This window comes from Pelodiscus sinensis, chromosome 4 (assembly GCF_049634645.1).
Source record: "Pelodiscus sinensis isolate JC-2024 chromosome 4, ASM4963464v1, whole genome shotgun sequence".
NCBI lineage: Eukaryota > Metazoa > Chordata > Testudines > Trionychidae > Pelodiscus > Pelodiscus sinensis.
In genome coordinates this window covers 91,578,893-91,601,076 of record NC_134714.1, presented here as the reverse complement: position 1 = coordinate 91,601,076, position 22,184 = coordinate 91,578,893, and the positions used below count along the sequence as shown (strand labels likewise).

Below are 22,184 nucleotides of genomic sequence, written 5' to 3'. Positions count from 1 at the left end.
CGAATTAAGGGGCTACACACCCCTTAATTCGAACTAGCTAGTTCGAACTAGGCTTAATCCTCGTTGAATGAGGATTACCTAGTTCGAACTAAGTGCTCCGTTAGTTTGAATTAAATTCGAACTAACGGAGCGCTAGTGTAGCACCTATGAAAGTTAGTTCGAACTAACGTCCGTTAGTTCAAACTAACTTTGTAGTGTAGACATACCCAAAGAGACTAATGCAGGTTTAATATCAGTTATCTAAGACAGATAAACACAGATTATAAAGATAAACCCATCTCTTGATAACAATGCTTGTTTTCTAATAACAATAATCAGTAAATAAAAGAGGAAAGGATAATAGAATAAAATTAATTTTTTAAACTTTACAGGATATTATCCCTTCAGATACATTTTAGAAAGCTCCTCTTTAGCAACAGATTGTCATGCTGGAGTAGTCAGGTACAGGTTGCACCTCTGCAAATCATCTCTCTCGGGTCCGGCAACATCCATGACAGGACCACAGATGCTCTTGTATCAGAGAGCCTAAGGGCAGCAGAGTGGGCAGAGCCAGGGATAGCAGGACTGGAACCCCACAGCAGAGCTAGAGCAGGACAGGGATGGGCTGGGCCAGAAAACCCCGGCAGCCTACAATAGTGTGGGGCGGGGAAACCCTGGCTCCCCGTGGCAGCACAGGGTGGGGGGCTGAAGTGCCCTGGCCACCTGTGGCAGCGTGGAACCTGGGGATGAAGAACCACAACAGCATGCAGCAGCACAGGGCTGGAGAAGCTTGGCCACCCCACAGCAGCGCAGAGTTGGGAAAAATTGTCCGCACATGGCAGTGCAGGGCCAGAGAATTGTGGCAATGCGGGTCCGGAGCTCAGAGAACCATGACTACCCATGGAAGCCTGGATCAGGACCAGGAAGCAGATGGCAGCAGGGCAGACAGCCCAGCTGGGGAGAAGGTGTAGAGGACAAGAGGCAGGGGACTAGCTGGCTCAGGGCTAGTAGCAGATGATACCTCCACTAGTTTGGAAACTTGACTCATTCACAACAATCAGGCTCCAATGTTGCTGGACCAGGTAGGTCCAACTTGTACGTAACAGAGCATCTGCTCCTATCAGTCTATCTGTGCAATTTTGGGCCCTAAGAAAAATTATGAACATTCTTATCTACAAAAAAAATTAAATATGTGACCAAATTCTGTGTTAACTTAGGCCTCATGCAACCCCATTCACTTCAGTGGAGTTGCATAGGGCAAAAGTCAATATTGAATTTGGCCCTCAGTTTGTAAGACAAAGCCCCTAAATTCTTAAATGCTGAACCCCTTTAGTTCCCAATCGGGTGCTCAACACTTGGCTGAATGAGCTCAGCACTTGGCAGTATCAGACCCAGAAAGACAAAAGGTCAATGTTCTACATATTATACTCTGAAACTTCCACTGGGGATATTTGAATTTGGAGTGTGAAAAGAATACAAGTTCAAGACCTATATTTGGAAATGTATTTTCTTTTTCTAGTTTAAAAAGCAATAAAACATTAGTTAATAGTTTCTCCCAGTGAAAAGTCAGAGAAGCACAAAATACCAAGGGCCAGATTGTGCTTAGCTGTACTATACTCATGCACTGGGGAGTAGGACAGAGTAAAGGTCTCTCCTTGCCCCACATTTTGCACAACGTGTAGTAAGGCCACCCAGGATATCTCTCGGGATTTTTAGGAGAATGAAGGAGCAGGACATGAGTGCCTCTTTCTTACAGCAAATGCGTAAAAACTGGCCAGCAGTGGGTAAAACAATGGTTCTGTTTCTCCAGGCACTAGCTTAAGCCTTAGGGACAGGCAATTCCACACCCAATTAAATGGTGTCATAATTTATCCCCCATGTGAGAGTTCCCAGAGGCAAAAGTTTGGGATGCTCTCCATGGGATAGAAAAGAGCATTCTCTAGTGGTCCAATGGGTTTTGACCTGTGGAATGCAGATTCCTGGGGGGTTGACAGATGGTCTAAGATTGCTCACCTCCATTCAAAAAATTGTAGATGTCCACAAATTTTTAAAAAAGCTTGAAAACCATTGCTATAGTCTCAATAAATAGGTTTGTCAGAATTTTTTTTAAAATCTTTTTTGATCAATAAAATCAGTAAACGTGTATAAAATAAAGCCTCAATGGTATCAGTCAGAACACTATTTGTGAGAGGTATTGAATAGAAATATAAAGTAAAATGCCGTCCATATAATATAAGTTAGATCTGTTATCAGAAACCTTTATAGCTAGGATTCAGTCATATGGTTATAAACAGACAAGTATAATCTACAGGAAAAAAATGGTTTACTGTGGACATTATTTTGATTTTAATGTTTTTATGTAAATGTTTCTATTCCCTGTAAATAAAAATTATGTATATAGCTATGTACAAGATAATGGGTTTATGTTTTACACATAAGGTAAATACATTAATGCAAATGAGTTTATTAAATGGCATTTCCAAGTGAAAAAGTTAATTGTAAACTTAATGGATTGTCCTTTGCTAAGATATAAGAAGTATTTTTTTAAATTTCTCCTTTCACAGGTGCTAGATCAGTAGGAATCTGTAATGGTTACAATAAGGCTGTTTGATTAAAATTGACTAAAACTGCCATTTCCCTCCAAATTTCAATATCTTAGGGCTTTATCTAGCTTTGCCTTCAGTGAATGCTAAGGATACTCAACACCTTTTAAGGTCACAATACCTTCCTGCTTCATCACATAATTTGGTTTGAAAAATTAAAATAGCCAACCAGATGGGTACATGCTGAAAAATTACTTAGTGCTTTTTAATCTCTGGATTCAGGCCAACTCTGAGAAGTGTTAGCCTGAGCTGTCTTGGAAGTTAGATATTTATTTCTAATACTGTTTTGTCTGTTTACATAGACCATAGCATTCCACAACAGCCATTACAAAACCAAGAGTAGAGCTCATCGGAATCAACTAGCAGAGGAGATCAAATAGGAGGGAAAAAAAGACGAGCTGAGTCAAAATCCCAGATACAAACACCTCCTGACTGGGTTTTAATCAGGTACATATCCAAACACTGCTATTGAATAAGTCAATTCTTTTCATTTGTATGAATTATAAGGGATGCTCAACTAATAAGAAAGCTTTTTATGGATGTAATATTTACAAATCTATTTCAAAAGGCAGCTTCAAGGAGTTATCTCAAGACATCACCCTATCATCTCTGAATTAAACAAGCTGATTATATCAGTTGGCAGATTCCCTAGTGTGAGCTAAAGGGCTCTTGGAGATCAGCAATACACTAAATCTGTGTATCGGGATTTGTTTTGCATAAAACTAAGACAGAACATGCACATATCCTTTATAGTCTGAAGTGCCTTTGTCTGAATAACAATGTTGAAATGCCATGAAGAAGTTAATCCCACTCTTGTTTATGCAAAATAGTTTCCCTGAAGCAAACGTGAGCATTAGAAACCACAAATATATTCTTTTCCTAAGCACATTTCTATTCTTAGCCTGTACAATTTGCCAAGTCACTGTACTGCAGTAAGAGGAATTCACATCTCTGCCCAGAGATTACTGTACAGTAGTGGTTCTCAAACTGTTCTGCGGGCCACCTTTGGGAAAGCCACTAATGGGCCCACACTGCTTTGTTTACATAAAGGTTCTGTCGCTACAGAGCCTCATGGTTCCCAATGATGCTGGTTCGTCGCTTCTAACCAATGAGAGTCATGAGACTCCGTGGCTATGGAGCCTTAGGTAAACAAAGTGGTGCAGGCCCACTAGCAGCTTTCCCAGAGCAGGCTTGCAGAACAGCATGAGACCTATATAACTACAAACTTCACTGGATTTCTGTAACCTTTCGAACAAAATCCAGTGCCTGAGTGTGTACCTCATCTATAAAACCACAGATAGTGATTTCATGTCTACAAACACTGCAGCTATGAAACTGTGCCCACAATCCTAATTTTACGAGTGGAAAAGAAGGAAGCTCCAATAAGAATAGGATGAAAATCCAGTCATTTAAATGTGAAAGCACTACTCTTCTTTTTTGGCTTTAGTCCTATTTTCCCCACTGGGAGACTCAGTGGAGGAAAACAGGCTTGATCTGCCCCAGATTCAAGATCTGATTCAGTTTGATGGAGAGGAAGCACGAGTAAATGCGATGAGGACATGAAATGGAAAAGTAATAGCTTCAGTGCATGCATTTCTAACTCTCAGTGTAAACACCTGCAATTCAATGGAGTTTGTGATTCAGAAAATTGTTTGCTGGGAGTGGCAGGACTGTGGCTGTAGTGGCCTTTAGTACAGCAGGTTCCCTTTGGGTCTGGGCTTAAACAGTATTAACTTCTACTCTGGATATGGGCCTGGATCCACAAAGGGACGTAGGTGCCTAGAAAATCATAGGAACCATAATTCAATCCACAAAACCTGAGTTAGGTGCCTGGATCTCCCATACAATGTATCAGGAGAGACAAGTATCTAAGAATGTGATCCACAAAAGCCAGCACAGTAGGCAAGGAGCTACCTAAACTAGTCAGTGGAAGGGACGGGGGGAAGAAGGGGTCTAAGTCTCATCACTTTCACAGAGACAGGCACATAAATTGAGACTGCGGGGAGGAACCTTCTCTTGGAGTCAGGTGACTTAGGTGCCTAAATTGACATGAAGCAGCAGTACACATCCCCAGAGGCAAAAACGTGAGAGTCAAGGGAACATTTACTTGAAACTTTGAGTGAGTTTATGCATCTATAGTGCACATCTGTACTTGAGTTCATGATTTCTTGGGGGTGTGAAGTAAAAGTTCCTTACTTAGAAAAAATACTATTGTTCATTAAATCTCTAATGGCTCAAGTAGGGTTGACAGATGATTTAACCAAAAATATTGAACATCTGCCCGCCCCTCTCCCCCCAAAAAAAACCACCAAGGAAAAAATTCTGTTGCGGAGGGAGGGTGGGGGGAAGGACCCTGAGAGTTATTAAGCAAAAAAAAAAAAATTATATATATATTTTTTAAAACAGCATGGCCCCTTTAAGAAATGCTTTTGAGGCTTTTTGGACCGACCAGGCTGCCGGTGGCCATCCGTCATCTTCCTGCTCCAGGCTGGTAGGGTCGCCAGGTATCTGGTATTAAACCAGACAGTCCGGCTAAAAAAAATTCAGAAAATACCGGATACCTAAAATATCCAGTATTTTCTGATTTTTTTTTTCCACGCCAGGAGACAAAAATACTGGGTGCTTACCTGGTTCTGCAGGGGAGATGGCAGATGGCCGCCGGCAGTCTGTTAGGGCCAAAAAGCTTCAAAAGCATTCTTCAAGGGGCCATCCAGTTTTATTTTATTTTAAAATTTTTTGCTCAACAACTTTGGTCTCCCCTTTCCCCCCCCTCCCAACAGAATTTTTTCCCTGGTGGGTTTTTTTTGGGGAGGGGAAGGATATTTTTGGTTAAACCATCTGGCAACCCTCCAGGCCACATAGCTCGCCTGTGGAACCAGGTAAACACCTGGTATTTTCGCCTCCTGGCCAGAAAAAAAAAATCAGAAAATACCAGACTCTTTTTTTACTGGACAGATCGTCTGCATCAATACCGGACACCTGGCAACCTTAGGCTCAAGAAAGTGAAAGCATATTTAAAAAGCAAAAATAACTCCCAATTTACTTACTTCAAAAACATTAGCATTTTTTTAGGCCAAGCTTGTGATTTCTTTTTTAAATGACTAAGGTTGGTTATTCTGGGACATATAATGTAACGAGCATATAATGTAACACTGCCCCTTCTTGCGCAAGAAAAACCCTCTTGCGCAATGCCGTTCTTCCTCAAAAGTAATAGGTGTAAAAAGAGGGTTTTTCTTGCCCAAGAAGGGGCAGTGTAGAGGCTCCTTCTTGCACAACAGCCTCTTCTGAAAAAAAAAGGTGGCTCATTAGATATGCAAATGAGGCTCGGTGATATTCCACGCTTAGCCTCATTTGCATATTACTCACGCAAGAAGCTGCGAGTGTAGACATAGCCTAACTGTTACATAAATATTGGTGTATCCAAACAGCTGTAAAAAAGACAGAACCCAGTCATGTAGCTCTTACTCACAGAAGCATGGAAAACAGTATCAAACTTGGACACTGTATCATCAAGTGTAACTTTTTTCTCTTGGTACCTGCTTTATTTCATCTGTCCCCAAGCATCGTCATAAAATGATGGTTCCTATTAACCAGTAAACTAAAACATTCTATTTTAAAAGGGTAAACATCAATGTTTTTAAGAAGCGAGCATACTATCAATGAACTTACTAAGTTTCTTATAAAAATGCTAGTGCCAGGAAAAAATGGTGTCCTAAGATGTCACACCTACTCACATAAAAGTATTTGGCAAACCCATTAATTTTTCCAAAACTGAATTTTTTTTCCCATTAAACTACTAGTAATTGACTCTTTAAACAGTGGAAAATACGAATCAAGATTCCTTTCCTTTCCTTTCCAGTTACTACCAAAACACTAAGGCTGTGTCCAGACTCCATGCCTCCGTCGACGGAGGCATGTAGATTAGCCAGATCGGAAGAGGGAAATGAAGCCGCGATTAAAATAATCGCGGCTTCATTTAAATTTAAATGGCTGCCCCGATCTGCCGATCAGCTGTTTGTCGGCAGATCGGGAGAGTCTGGACGCGATGCCCCGACAAAGAAGCCTTTCTTCATCGACACAGGTAAGCCTCGTGAAACCAGGTTTACCTGTGTCGATGAAGAAAGGCTTCTTTGTCGGGGCATCGCGTCCAGACTCTCCCGATCTGCCGACAAACAGCTGATCGGCAGATCGGGGCAGCCATTTAAATTTAAATGAAGCCGCGATTATTTTAATCGCGGCTTCATTTCCCTCTTCCGATCTGGCTAATCTACATGCCTCCGTCGACGGAGGCATGGAGTCTGGACACAGCCATAGTCAGCTCTAGTCTGAGTATACTATCTGCCTCGGAGCCAAGCATTTTCAGTGTTGTCATCCAGAGATGTTACAAAGTGGGGGGAGGGATTAACTCATAAATTCAGGGTGATTATTTCCACTGCTAAACTAAAATATTTAACAGAACCTCTTGCTACTTTAAGTTTCAAATTCCAAGGACTCAGCCATCTTCAGCTTCATAAAATCTTATTAAATAGGATTATTTTTACATTATGCTTCTAAATGAGAAAATCCAGACCAAAACTTACTTGGACTAGAGGCAAATACTTATTAAAATGAAGAAGTTCAGTCTGGTTTCCCAAGGGAAAAGATACCTACATTTATTTATGCAATTAATGTAATTGGTTTAAGGTTTACTGAATGGACTAATCCATGTCTCTGGGTTCAAGTACATTATGATTTAAAAGCACATACAAGAGACTTTGAATTGAACTAATGGTCAAATCCACCATCCTTCTCCCTGAACAAAACCATACCCCTTTGCAATTGTCCAGAGGTGGGAAATAATTTCTGAAGGAGGGCCACTCCAAGAATTTGGAAAGTGGTTGAGCACTGCACTCTTCCATAAAGGTTAGGTGCAGAAGAGAGCTTAGGGTAAGGGATTGGGGTTCAGGAGACAGTGTGGGGTCTGGAAGGGAGTCTGGGTGAAGGAGGCAATTGAGACCTGGGGCACTGGAGTGGAGTGCAGGGGGTTGGATTGTGACCTAGGGCAGGGAATTGGGGTACAGCAGGGGATGTAGAGTATCGGGGTGCAGGGGTTTGGGCTGTGAGTGAGGGCAGGAGGGGACTGTGATCTGAGGCAGGGTATTGGGATGTAGGAGCAGGGAAGAATGGGTGGCAGGGGGTTGGGGAAGGGAGGAGCTGCAGTGTCAGAGGCAGGCTCTGGCCAGGAGACTTACCAGTAGGGCCAGCTTTAGGAAGTGCGGGGTTCAATTCGAACAATTTCGATGGGGCCCCTCAGAATTTTTTTGGTTGAGCAAAAAAAAGGCACACACAAGCAGGTGGGCCAGGAATTGTTTTGATTGAGGAAAAAAAAAGGGCACAAAACACGCGCGCGCACGTGGCACAGTAAACCCTGTACTAAATTCACACCTCCTGCAGTGCAGGCGGCCGGCACACTCCTCCTCCGGAGCCGGCAGGGGCAGCAGATTTGTGTAATTTTTGTGGTGCCCCATTAGCCACACCCCCTGACCTCCATTAAACCATGCCCCGACCCCCATTAGCCACACTCCCTGACCCCCGTTAACCAGGCTTCTGGAGGTAACACGCTCAGGGAAAGATGGACACATGACCAGAAGTAAAAGGTGTCATGTCACTTCTCTCAAAGGACTTTTCCTACCATCCTCCTACCAACAGGGATTAGTTTGGCCCCCACCAAATCCCCCTTATGCAACTATCCTGCAATTGCATTTACCCAATGTGTGTGACATTAACTTGGGGGCAGAGAGGCTGGGGGAAGTGTTCCCTGTAAGACTATGTCTACACTCATGGCTTATTACGCAAGTACAGTCGTTCTTGCGCAAGAACCCACAGAGCAGCCACACTGCCCGCCTGCTCTCGTGCAAGGAAATTTACAGTACGGCGTGGTAAGAGAGGGTGTCTTGCGCAAGAGCTATGCTCTTTTCTAACAGGTGTAAGCTCTCTTGCGCAAGAGGGCAGTGTGGATGCTCGGCAGGGATTTCTTGTGCAAGAAACCCCTATGGCTAAAATGACCATTGGAGCTTTCTTGCGCGCAAGAGCGTCCACATTGCCATGGATGCTTTTGCACAAAAGCACAGCTTGCACATGGCAGTGTGGATGTGTTCTTGCACAAGACTTCTTGCACAAGAACCCTTGTGCAAGATGTTCTTGTGCAAGAAGCCGCCAGTGCAGACATAGCCTAAGAGTTTCCTCAGATGAGCAGAATGGATTTTTTGTTGTGCACCTGTACTGAGTTCATGTGGCTTTTTTGGATGTGCCACTGTGGCACCCAAGTATTATTAATAAATATTTTATAAACCTTTACCTTTTCTCTCTGCTGCCATGTCTCCTCCCCTTGCTCCATCAGCTCCCATGGTGGCTGCTGCACCCCAACTCCTCACCCTCCTCTGCTGTCCTGACTCCTGCCCTTCTCACTGCCCCCAGCCCTCCTGCGACCTGCACCTCTCCACCAGCCCTTCTCTCTCCCCTGTGCCCACTCTTCCAGTAGCCTCACTCTGATCATGTGAGCTACTCCTCCTCATCCTCTCTTCTAACACCTCCCTCTATACACCTGCCCTGCCTCTCTCCTCTGGTGCTGGCCCTTCCATCCCCTGCAGGTGTCTGCCCTTCTGCTTCACCCCAGAATCCCGTGGAACCTGCACCTTCCCTTTACCCCTGCACCTTTCTGGTGCTTCCCCCTTTCCTCACTACTCCTGCCCCCTTTTTCCCTGATGCCCACCCCCTCACCACTCTCTGCCCCCGTTCCCCTCCTGCCCCTCCGTGCCCTCACACATGACTTGCTCCATCCCCACCTTTCTCATGCCCAAGCCTTCTCCAAGCACCTCCACCTTTCCCTTCTAGCTCCCAATGCCCTTCCCCTCTCCTCTCCTCTCCCAGCATCACCCCTCCCCCCATTCCCACTGACACCTCCCTTCCTGCCCTTTTCCTCATTATCTGCACTTGGCCCTCTGGCATTTGTCTCTCCTCCACGCTGTCCCTTGGTGCCTTCTCCTTTCTTCCCCCTCTCCCTCTGCACAAGCCCCTTCCTCTCTCGCCCCTTCTCCCCCCCCCTCAGCACAAACCTCTTCCTCTTCCATCCCTTCTCCCTTCCGCACAAGCCCCTTCCTCTCCCACCCTTTCCCCCTAGTTTTCCCCCTCCCCTACCTTCTGCCTTCCACTTTGTGGGGCCCGTGTCTGCGCATGGGCCCCGGAGCTAGGCCGAGTGGTGCAACACCGCGTGGAGCAGTTTTAAAGTCCCAGGCCGTGATGTCATGTCACGTCCGGGTGTCCTCCCCGCTCATCTGGGAATGCTGCGCATGGCAGCAGCCAGCAAAGGGGAGCCACACTGAGAGCTGCTCACAGCGGGGACAGTCCGGGGCCGAGGGGGACACTCTGGGGCCAGGGTGGGAGGATGCACGGGGGGGCCGGCAGGTGGAGTCTGGGGACCGCTCCAGGCAGAGTCGGAGAGAGACCCAGCTCCAAAATATTGCTGGAGCAGGGCCCCCGGCTCTGAATATTAACTCGCCGCCCATGGCGCCCGGCACACTTCCGGGTTCAGGGTGCAGGAATCGGGAGAATCGGCCTAAGGCCGGCCCTGCTTACCAGCCAGCAGCCCAGCACTTTCTCAGGCAAGCAAGGAGCCTCTCCGCCCCCCCAGGCAGCAGCCATGTGCTGTGTGAATAGCTACGAGCCCTGAACTGTGCTTCGTGGCTGCCTATTATTCAAACAGACTGCTCCAATTAGCCAGTTACTGGCCAATGGGATTGTGCTGGGGGAAGGAGCAGCACTTGAAGCCTTTCAGTCTCAAGTGTTTTTAAAGAAAAACCACCCCGCAGCCATGTTTCTGAGCAGTACACGGGTAGTGTAAGGCAAGCAGGAAGCCTGTCTGGGGCTCACAGCATTGTCCACGGGCTGGATCTGGTGGCTTGGTGGGCTGGATCGAGCCCATTGGCTATATTTTGCCCAGGCCTGCCATAGTCCCACTCACCCCCATTCAAACTACAAAAGTCTTAAATAAGACTGGTTTTGCAGCACCAAAGGCTAATAAATCAATGAGCAGGAATTAATTCCAAATTCAAGGACCCGCCACAGTAAGGTTGAGCATCAGTAGATCACAATGGCCAGGGCAAAACATAAAAAGAAATGCAGCTCGGGGTAGACAGATGATATTTACCACCTAGTTCAAGAAGCTAGACTTTATTATTTCAGACCAAGTGTTTAAAAAAGGGCCCTATTATGAAGATAGAATACCTAGAGCTCTGAAGGTAGCTGAAGAAAGCAATCTAGAGAAATCTGACATTCATGTAAGTATACTATAATCAAACCTCCAGGAACTCTCACGTGTTGCAAAATGAGTTTGCAAAGTACATCCTTAGTTTTAACTTAGCTTCTGAAGTTTCCACACCGACTGATTGTAGCCAGACAGACTAACCCCCCATATCATCCATCTTATTTGCCTCTCTGAAGCATACAGGGCAGAGAAGGAGCAATAAAATCAGCATAGTCTATGCTGGCTCATCTGATCCTGAGAAGCTGAAAAAAACACAGATATGTGGAGAGAGAGCGATTAAATCAGTAAGCTGGCCTCGAGGCTGCGAGAACTGCCCCCGGCTGGCACCCATGTTGATTCGAACACACACACAGTCCCTGGGAGAGGAATTTCCCACTGAGAAAAGAATCCCCAGTAATTCCAATTTAGTTATCGCTCTTACAAGTGTAAATTAAGTTCACAACTCCCTTGTAAGAACTGGTCTCACAAAGGACAGACCAGCCCCATTTGGCATGACAGACAAGAAAGAGAAATACGTGACCCCATGAGTATAAAAATAGGTCCAGCAACACACTCACTTTGAGTGTCATTCTACCCTCTACCTGCTGGTCGGGTTAGGTGTTTGACCTCCCGAGGTTCTATGGGGACGCCCACCTCGTATTTTCGTCTTTCCTAGGAATTGAGGTACCGGCCCTGGCCTGACATGCTGGAGTCGAGAGGCACAGAAGGGGGTAAAAATTGTACCTGAATGTGGTCCTCTGTCTTAAGTGTACACACAGAAAGAGTAAGCTGTTATTTGGTACCATTATTTCTATTTTTCTATCTTTATCTTCTTTGTAACCATTTTTAAGATCTATATTTTGCTAGTAGTTAAGAAATAGAACAATAGCCATTGCAACCATATGATTTATAAGCTTCCTCAAATAAACCTGTAACTGTTTAAGTTTTAACCTGACTCCTTCAGTTGCTGTAATAGAACCAAGCACAATTTAAAAGAACTTCAGCCGGTCATAAAGGGACAGATATAGGGAGCCCTGACCGTCGGCTGACACTGATGTTCCATTATTTGTATTAAATGGGCAATCTAACTAGTTCACTGCAGCATCTATGTGTCCAGTCTTGCTCTAAGCGAAGTCAAAATTCTACTATGATTAATGGAAGAAGAATCAGGCTCGAGTCTTCTGTATAAAAGAATTTCAGCTGCTCCTGTACATCTGTCTGAGCACAGTTCATGCTTCTTGGGGAAAAAAAAAGGCTTCATAATAACTACTTAGATAGTTTTTACCATGAATATATTAATTACAGGGCAATATCATTAAATGAAGAAAATAATATCAGTTAGGCAATAGGACCCAATCATGCAAGGTGCTGAACATACTCAGAAACTGATAGTAATCAGCAATTGGCGGGATCAGTCCTAATTCACAACACAATTCCAAATCAAAATTTTTAGTACATTGCAGGAACTTTTCAAACTACTAGGGGGCTGCTCTCCTTTTCGCTAGGCTCACCAAATCCCCTTCAGCCTCTTCAGAGCACTGGGGAGAGAGGAGGCTGCCCCCCGCTCCCACCGAAGCACCGTGGAGGGAGGAGGCCACAAAGCTCTCGCCTCACCCAAGCACATCAGGGAGGGAGGAAGGAGAAGGCTGTGTGGCTCCCACCTTGCTCCCAAGAGCACTGGGAGAGGGGGGAAGAGGGAGGCTGCATGGCTCCTGCCCTCCGCCCCTTCCCCCGAGAACCGGAGAGGTGGGAGATCACGCGGTTCCATCCTCCTCTCCTCCCCAAACAATGTCTGGGAAGAGGCCGCGTGATAGTTGCAGCCCACCTCCCTGGAGCACTGGAGGAAGGCCATGCAGCTCCTCTCCACATACACCAAGCACCGGAGAGGGGGACCCACAGAGCTCTCTCTACCCCGAGCACCAGGGAGCGGGGGAAGGAGGAGGCCATGGGAGTCAACCCTTTGAACACCGGGGAAGGGAGGAGGCTGCGTGGCACCAGCCGACCCCTCCCCGAGCACTGGCAAGAAGGGATGCCAAGCGGCTCTGTCCCCCCCCAGAGCACAAGGGAGGGGGGAGGCTGCGCTGCTTCCACCCCACAAGCACTGGGGAGGAAGAAGACCACACAGTTCCCACCCATCCCCAGCACCGGGGTAGGGGGAAGCAGTGCAGCTCCAGCTACTCCCTCCAGAGCACCGGAGAGGGGGAAGGCCACATGACTCCATCCATGCCCCCCTCCCCCCCCCGAGAACTGAGGAGACTGGGGAGGCCATGCGGTTCCCAGTCCCCCAGAGCACCGGGGAGGGGAGAAGGTCACGTGACTCCCACCTCGCACTGGGGGGAATGGGGGAGGGTGCATGACTCCCACCCCTTTCCCCCCAGCACTAGGGAGAGTGAGAGAGGGAGAAGGCTGGGCAGCTGAGGGGAGAGGGATGGCGGGTCGTAGTGACTTGTTGATGTCACTCTGTCATCCCACAGGAAAAGTTTTTTATATAGAGAAATAGGTGAGATTTTAGATAGTCCAATTCATGTTTACGATTCCAAGGACTTATGAAGGAAACTCAAGTCTATGCTATGTCCTCATTCAGAAGGTACCACAAAAGGAACTTACCACCTTCTTTTCCTCTTCTTTATTTGGCTCATCCACATAAGAGAGTACAAAGTCAATTCGCCGGACACCATCCCTGAAGAAAACAGAATCTTTGCTTTGGTGTCTCTTGCTAATCTGTGGAGAACATAAGGAAAACAATTAAAAATCAAATCTTGTTATTGCTCCAAAACCAGGTAGAGAAGAGGGTTCTTTTCTCAGTTTAGTTCAGTTCTTCAGTGTTTTCAAATATGAAATGATTTGTGCTCAAGTAGAATTTCAACAACAGCTCCATCTGTTATATGGGAGTTATGAAATGATCTCAAAACTGGCAGTACATACGAATGGTCCATCCACATGCCTTATGAGTCACAAACATTACATACAGTGACATACATTAGTATAGCAATGCCTGGCAATACTGCAAGTTAAAGGGCGCTCTCACCATCTTCTGACATTCCTCCTCTTTAATTAACACTTTGCGGTAAAAATGATCATGGTAAGTGTTTCAGTGTCTGAGAATATCATGCTTGCTGTAAAAAAAATAATTAGAGTGTCCCTTTAAACAAAGGCAAACAAGGACACAGTTTAAAAACCTGAAGCTAGTGCCACCACAGCAACTCTGAAAGTAAAGAAAGTCCATGCGCTTCCTATTTCAAAACAAGACTCATTAAAGCAGCAGTTGTTCTGAAACATTGCTGAGCAATAATACTTAGATGACAGTATATATAATGAGAACACAAAGAACATATGAGTTATATATAACAGGCTACATCATTTGTACTTGCTTCCTTTAAAAAAACATTCCTAGAGCAATGAACCAGGAGAACAGGGAAATTGTACTTAAAAAAACCCAAAACTAATACACTTGAAACTCTTTAATCTGGCAACCCTCACAAACAGGGAATGCTGGATTAAAGAATTTTGCTGGGCCAGGAAGGGCACTGGAGGGGTCTGGGTGTGAGGGGTTAAGGGCTTACTTGCCACTGCACTCCCATAGCACATGTGGCTCCACACTCTCTGCCACCACAATGGATTAGGGACACCAGGAGTACAGAGGAGTAAGTGTAATTCATTTCATATTTTCATTTCCAAGATACTAGAATGGCATGAATTTCTATCAGAGTAACTGAACTACCTAAGTTGTACTTTCAAGGTACTAAAGATCACTACCTCATTATGTCTGTTGCTGATTAGGCCTGGATAATCCAACATACTATTTTATCTAGAAAAAACAACTTTACTAACACAAGATTTTTCTGATTACCCTATTCCAGAAGACCTGCTATGTGTTGAAAGACCCCTCCAAAATAAAGCAATCTACACAGGTCAACACTTTGGGATATGTTATTTGTTCACTATAGATCAAATTCTGTCCTAGTTACATGCTCAAGTACATACAAAGTTCTCTAAAAACTTGCAAGTATTTATCTGAGTGTGAACTTTGTTCCCAATAAACAAGACATGGCACAGTGAAACATGTTATGACAGAGCCATCCAGGCCACTAGCAATATAATTCATAACAATTTTACCCTGAGACGTCGCTTCAGGAACATATTGAATCTCCTTCCGGTCTGTTGGAGCAACCAATAAGGAGTTATCAGGCATGCCTTCTACTTCAAGGACCCAATCTTGAGAATGTTCCAAGCACAGAACTCACAGTTAATTTAGAGAGAATTCTGTGCCTAAATTAAAGGCAAGATAAGCTTTAAGCATGGGGTGGAAAGATAAAAACAAGCCCTATGTGGCTATAATATACAATACTGAATTGAAACAAAGCTAATGCAGCAACTGACATTCATCAAGTAAAAACAAAGAGCTTCCAAATTCTTAATTTTACAGTATTTTAAAAAAAAATACTACTTGTTGCTAACTATGAGGTTGCTTAAAAAATCATGCAGATCAAAACAATAAGCCAAGAAAAGGTCACCAGCACACAAATGTAACAACAAAATCAAGCAGTAGCTCATAAAAAAACCAATCAACTTTTTTTTCCAGCTTACCTTATTCTGAACTCATGCAGCACACAAAAAGCTAATGGGTAGCTCTAGAATGACATACTTGGTAAAATTATGCTTCAAAGCATAAACTCTTCCTTAAATAGAATCAAGAAAGAGATTTTCCCCTTTGTGTTCCACAGCACAGAAAATGTGAATGGAAGGACTGTTAATGACATTTTTTTTTACTTGTGGCACTCACAATGGTCAGAGACAAGATAATTGATCAGCTACCATTCATTTGTTCCGATGTATCAATTTTTATGTTTCATTAGAATACGCCAATCTTTCAGGTAATTATTGACCATATATTTCAAATTAAAGAAACATAGATAATATCTTTGGGTATGTCTACACTACCCTCCTAGTTCGAACTAGAAGGGTAATGTAGGCATACCGCACTTGCTAATGAAGCCCGGGATTTGAATTTCCCGGGCTTCATTAGCATAAGCGGGGAGCCGCCATTTTTAAATCCCCGCTGCTTCGAACCCCGTGTAGCGCGGCTACACGGGGCTCGAACTAGGTAGTTCGGACTAGGGTGCCTATTCCGAACTACCGTTACTCCTCGTTTCACGGTAGTTCGGAATAGGCACCCTAGTCCGAACTACCTAGTTCGAGCCCCGTGTAGCCGCGCTACACGGGGTTCGAAGCAGCGGGGATTTAAAAATGGCGGCTCCCCGCTTATGCTAATGAAGCCCGGGAAATTCAAATCCCGGGCTTCATTAGCAAGTGCGGTGTGCCTACATTACCCCGCTAGTTCGAACTAGCGGGGTAGTGTAGACATACCCTTTTTCAGAGCTATTGTTTAATCCCCTTCTGGTCCTCTTGTTCATTAACTAGCAATACTTGCTTTCATGTATAAAAATTACACCAGAGAAACTAACCTAGTTAGAGAAGAAATATAGGGAGTCTTGGAGAATGATTTTACTGCCAAGTACTCCTGGAGAAAGAGAAGATCCAAGAAAACATGCACTCTAAGCAAGAGAAGAAAAGACCCTCGTCTGAGTTTTATGATAAGCACGTGCTTTTGCAATTATAATATTAAAAGGTACAAATATACGAGGATGAATAATTACAGATGCAATTATTGTTATTTACACATATAATAATATGTTATTTGTGGATACCATTTAGGTGGATCTCTGAGTGTATCAACGGCACACATATGTATTTTGGTTGAAAAATATGCACCAATAATATTTTATGCACTCATAATTAGGGATGTGAACAGGTAACCAGTTAACAGGTAAACAACACCCTTACCAGATGATGCTTACCGGATACCAGTTAACTAGTATCCAGGACCAGAAGCCTCCTACCATTGATGGCGGCAGCAGCCCCAGGGCTAGAAGCATTCTGCCACCAGCAGTGTTCACAGCAGCCCTCCGACCCTGGGACCAGGAGCCTGCTGCTGCCCCACAGCCCCGGGGCCGGATCTCAGTTAGTCAGTTAACTGGTTAAACATTGGGTTAACCTAACGTTTAACCATTTCACTGATGAATCAGGATTTTACATGCCTACTCAGAATGGGAAGAAGTCCCTTCTAAAAATCAGGGTCTATGGATTAAATTTTGCCCTTAATTACCTGTGTGAAAAGACGGTGGGAGCTGAGTACACCGAACAACTTTTGGCTCAAATAATCTGATTAAAAACCACATAAAGAAAATGATCAAATTCTGCATTCTTTAATCAGGCAAAACTTCCACTGAGATCAGAAATATTCAGGTATTACAATACACCCAGGACTTTATTTAGTCTTCAACTATAATGAAATCCACAAGGTTTCAAAGGCAAGGTTTCTAACTGTGGTTAGAATTTGGTTCATGGTCCTGAACATCATTAAATTTGTTCTTGACCATAAAAGACTGCCAGTTTAGATCTGTAAAAATATTACAATTTCTGTCTGAATCTAATCTAGGATGGGAAAAACACTCATATGAATCTTGCTTGCTGTGTGCATGTACAGAAATTCAATGCTGATAAATGCAAAGTAATTCATACTGGAAAACATAATCCCAGCTATATATATAAAATGATAGGATATAAATTAGCTGTTACTACTCAAGAAAGAAATCTTGGGGTCACTGTGGATAAGTATTTAAAAACATCCATTCAATGTGCTGCAACAGCCTAAAATGCAAACAATGTAGGGACTCATTAGGAAAGGGATATATATAAAAACTAAGAAAATATTGTATTGCCTCTATATAAATCCATGCTATGCCTACATGTTGACTACTACATGCAGATGTGGTCACCTTATCTCAAAAAAGATATACTGGATAGCAATGTAAATGGCTAACTGGTTAACTTGGTGATGCTTGTGGGCAACAGTTAACAGGTACCTGGGTGCAGCCCCTGCTTGTGGCCCACTGCAGCTGGAGGGCTGCTCCAGCCCTGCCGCAGGCTAGAACTGTTCCAATAGGGGGTGGGTCCAGGCTGAAGTGGCCCATCCACCTCCATTTAATCAGTTTACCGGTTAAACACTACATTTAATTGGTTAACGCTAATTGGTTAATTTTATATCCCTACTACTGGAATCAGAAAAGATTTGGAAAAGGGCAACAAAAATGGTTAGAGGTACGGAATGGCTGCCATATGAGAAGAGACTAATAAGACAGGGAATTTTCAGCTTTGAAAAGAGAGAAGTAAGGAAGGAGGATATAACTGCAAACTATCAAATCATGATTGGTGTGGGGAAAGTAGGTAACGAAGTGTCATTTACTCTCTCTCAGAACTAGGAGGTCACCAAATGAAATTAATAGGCAACAGATTTAGAACAAGGGGAAGTATTTATTCACACAACACACAATCAAACTGTGAAACTCCATGTCAGAGAATGTTGTGAAGATCAAGACTATAATAGGGTTAAAAAAAGAACTAGATAAGTTAATGAAGGATATGTCCATCAGTGACTGATGCTGACCCTAGCCTCTGTTTGCCAGATGCTGGGAATGGGCAGTTGGGGATATATAACTTTAAAAATTATCAGTTTTGTTCATTCCCTTTGGGGCACCTGGCATTGGCCACTGTTGGAAGACCCGCTAGCAGGCTACATGGACTGTTTGTCTGACCCAGTATGGCCATTCTTATGCTCACAAATAAAACCACTACAGAGTAGTTCGCATCAATTGTACATGTGAAAAATAGCAGTTGGACAGATTAATATTTTCTCTTTCTTAACAGTTCCGTTAAGAATTATGGCAGATATATACTGATGTGAGACAAACTATATATTACATTCAGTAATATCCTGATTCAATTTAGCCACTATTATATTATGTGATTTATATGGCTCCTGGAGGAATCTATAACTGAATAATAAGGTACCTCACAAGTGTTACAAATGACTCAGAGGCTTAAGAAATGGGGTCTCCTAGAATGTGCATACTTCACTAGTTCCAAAAGAAATCTGATAAATCCCACAGTCATAAAATAGATTAATAGAAACTATTCTTAAAAAAAGTGAAATTATTTGACTTTCTAATCTTCACCAACAATAACTCTTCATGACATAGGCCAATAACCTATCTGAGAATTGTGATTTTTATGAAGTTTGGCCAATCAGCTAATTATCACTATCCTATTATTAAGGGCAAAAGTTCCCTTTCATGTAGTAACACAAATGCAAGCATATTAGAGTTACACTGCTTTAACTGAGTTCATAATTGAACCCTAACTCTTTATCCTCCACCTAACCGTGCATCAGAAGTGACAGAAGGGACTGTCTTAACAGCTAATTCAAAGAATGACCCTTTTAGCAGTTTAATGCTGTGTTCATAGAGGTATGAATTAAAGCCCCAAACCAGAGACTTCTTTCATATCCAAAAGAAAGAAGGTTATAAATTGCTATAAAATATGGGTCTGGAATTAAATAAAGCCTGCCCTGAAGCTAAGGACAACTGTAAACAAATTTCACATTCTGTTTTGCCCTGAAGCATTTCCATAAAATGAGTAACAGCTTACCGTCCCCACTAATTGCAATCTATAATCCCAACCTTTTAAATCCTGTCATGCAACTAAATAGCTTATGTACATGTCCTGACCACCTCACTCTCTGGGGTGGTTCATATGTGCTGCCCCAGATCCAAAGCAAACAAGCCAGCCACCACTGAAACAAGAGGGGAAAGCAAACTGATGGATGTGGAATCAACCACTGCAAAAACATAACAGAAGGTCCTTTTGAAAAATGACACAGCTCTTACCTGGGATTCATACTAAGTGACAGAGACTGTTGTAAAAGTTTACTTAACATTAAGTACCTACTAACATACAAATACTTGTGACTATAACTTACACTTATGACTGAATCCTGTATGATTTCAGGCAGACCCTAGCATCCTGCATTCCAAGACATTAGCATGGAAGGCCTACCTTTCTATGCTGCTGTGCACACCACTCTTTCCAACAGCAACATAGTTTCCTCTGAATTCATCTTCACATTAAACAGTCTACACAGTAAAGCCCACAAAGGAAATTCTGCTTTAAGCATCTATTTCCACATTTATTTCCATCAGAAATTTGTGCAGCCCTGAGGGGAGCATGTTTTGAAATGTAGTACTTTCCAGCCTTAATTCCCTTCCAACCTTAGCACAGGCCCTAAAAGCTCACAGGGTCCGGATGGCTAAAACTCCACTCCTCCAGTCTACAGTTTCTAATGTCCCACTTTATTGTCACAGTAGGGTTCTTTGGGCACTAAATCAACTATAATTTAAGTACGTCAGTCGTTTTCAAATAGTTAGGATGGATGCCTTATCAATTAGCTTTAATCAGAGTTATACTGAAGAACTATAGCATGTTAGAATAACTGATAAGTTAACTAGATAATTACATCTATAACATTATCCCCAAATTTGACTCTAGGGGTATGTCTAGACTACAAACCTCTTTCAAAAGAGAGCGTCTAGACAGCAGCCTCTTTTTTCGAAAGAGAGAGCCGCTTTTTCAAAAGAGAGCACCCAAGCAGTCTGGATGCTCTCTTTCGAAAAAGCACTGTTAGTGTTTAATAACACCTTTTTTCGAAAGAGCACTTTCGAAAAAAGGCATTATTCCTCATAAAATGATGTTTTCCACAGTCAAAAAACTGCCGCAGTCTTTCAATTTAATTTCAAAAGAATGCGGCAGCAGTCTAGATGCAGGAGAAGTTTTTTTTGAAAAAAGGCCACTTTTTTCGGAAAAACCCTGTAGTCTAGACACACCCTAGGAGTTGTATGCTCACTGACCACTATTGCCAGAGAAGGCAATACCTAATGTCCCACATCCATCAGAACTAAACTCTTTATTGCACCTATCCTAAAATAAATTCAATTTTTGCACATTTTGCAGATTTGGAAGGATAATGTTTACAAACTGAAGAATTAGGGGGAGTTATTCCACAGTTATGATTGCCTGACTTCTAACCTGTTTCTTAGGTTTATACCTCTGAGATGAGCAATTTGAAACAACTTCACTATAAATAAATATATAATTGTATAAATTTTAACGATCTACTCCAAACTATTCCATGCAGGTACTAGAATGCTTGAAAATTAGAAAGATATGAAAGCTGCATTACAGGAATCGGATCTCTAACAAAGAGAAAAAAATCTTTGCACTGTGAACTAGTCAGGTTTAAATTTTGAATCTGATGTTAATGAAAAAAACACCTTTTTAAAAAAATTAGCTAAACATTTTCTTAAAATTAAGCGATTAAAATGCTGATTAAAGTTTTTCCATGCTAAAAAAAAAATCCTTTAAAATGAACATCATTCCTAAAGAGCAAAAAGATTCTGTAATTGCACTTACATGGAACATAATAATATATATGTGCTCCACCAAAAATCAATTCAGTTCATCCAGGTAGGGTTCTCCAGTAACTCCAATGGAAGTATTACACCAGGGAATCATTAGTATAAGGTTCCATAGCATGTTCTTGCTCTAAGGAACTAATGTAATTTAATTGGCTGTGATCAGTTTACCAGAAAAGTGTAATATGAATCCTGTTAAGTCAATGGATGTCCCAATTTCAAGTTTTGCTTAATAGAAGCAGCATAAAGTTGCAATAGAGTTTTCAATTTAAAAAAAAATCTTCTTTTCGGCACTTTCACCACAGTTCTCATAATTCTGAACTGCTTAGATACTGAAGGGCTGCATCTAGATTGGCATGATTTTGCGGAAATACTTTTAACGGAAAAGTTTTTCCGTTAAAAGTATTTCTGCAAAAGCGCGTCTAGATTGGCACAGATGCTTTTGCGCAAAAGCATCTGTGGCCAGTCTACACGCGATTTTGCACAAGAAAGCCCTGATTGCCATTTGCGCAAAACAGTTCTTCCCTGTCTACGCTGGCCCTCTTGCGCAAGTATTCTTGCGCAAGAGGGCTTTTTCCCGAGCGGGAGCGGGAAAGTATTTGCGCAAGAAGCACTGATTTTGTACATTACAAAGTCAGTGCTCTTGCGCAAATTCAAGCGGCCAGTGTACACAGCTGGCAAGTTTTTGCGCAAAAGCAAGTACTTTTGCGCAAAATCTTGCCAGTCTAAATGCACCCAAGGAGTGTGAAGGTACAGTTCATGGCACTTTGTAAATATTTTAATGTTTTTGGTCTGAAGTTAAAATACACAGAAAAACTGTTTAAACAAAAACAGAGAAAAAACATGCTAAAAGAGAAAATGTGTGTTAATATAAGACCCCAGAGCCAAGTGTAAACATACAGTTTCAGTGCATCTCAGCATGTAATTCTCCATTTATATTTAAACTTGTTTTAT

The 22,184-nt window shown here is 43.0% G+C and overlaps 1 protein-coding gene across 6 annotated transcripts in view; it reads right to left on the bottom strand.

Moving 5' to 3' along the window:
• ANO5 (anoctamin 5) overlaps positions 1–22,184 on the bottom strand; it is a 114,031-nt gene that overhangs the window by 51,414 nt on the left and 40,433 nt on the right. For 4 of the 6 annotated variants that reach the window (XM_075927746.1, XM_075927748.1, XM_075927747.1 and 1 more), the window contains one exon: positions 13,471–13,584. In XM_075927746.1, coding sequence (XP_075783861.1) covers positions 13,471–13,584 — 114 coding nt within the window. Of the gene's footprint in view, positions 1–13,470; positions 13,585–14,979; positions 15,022–22,184 lie in introns of all 6 variants that reach the window. The other 2 variants (XM_075927744.1, XM_075927745.1) reach the window with 1 other exon arrangement.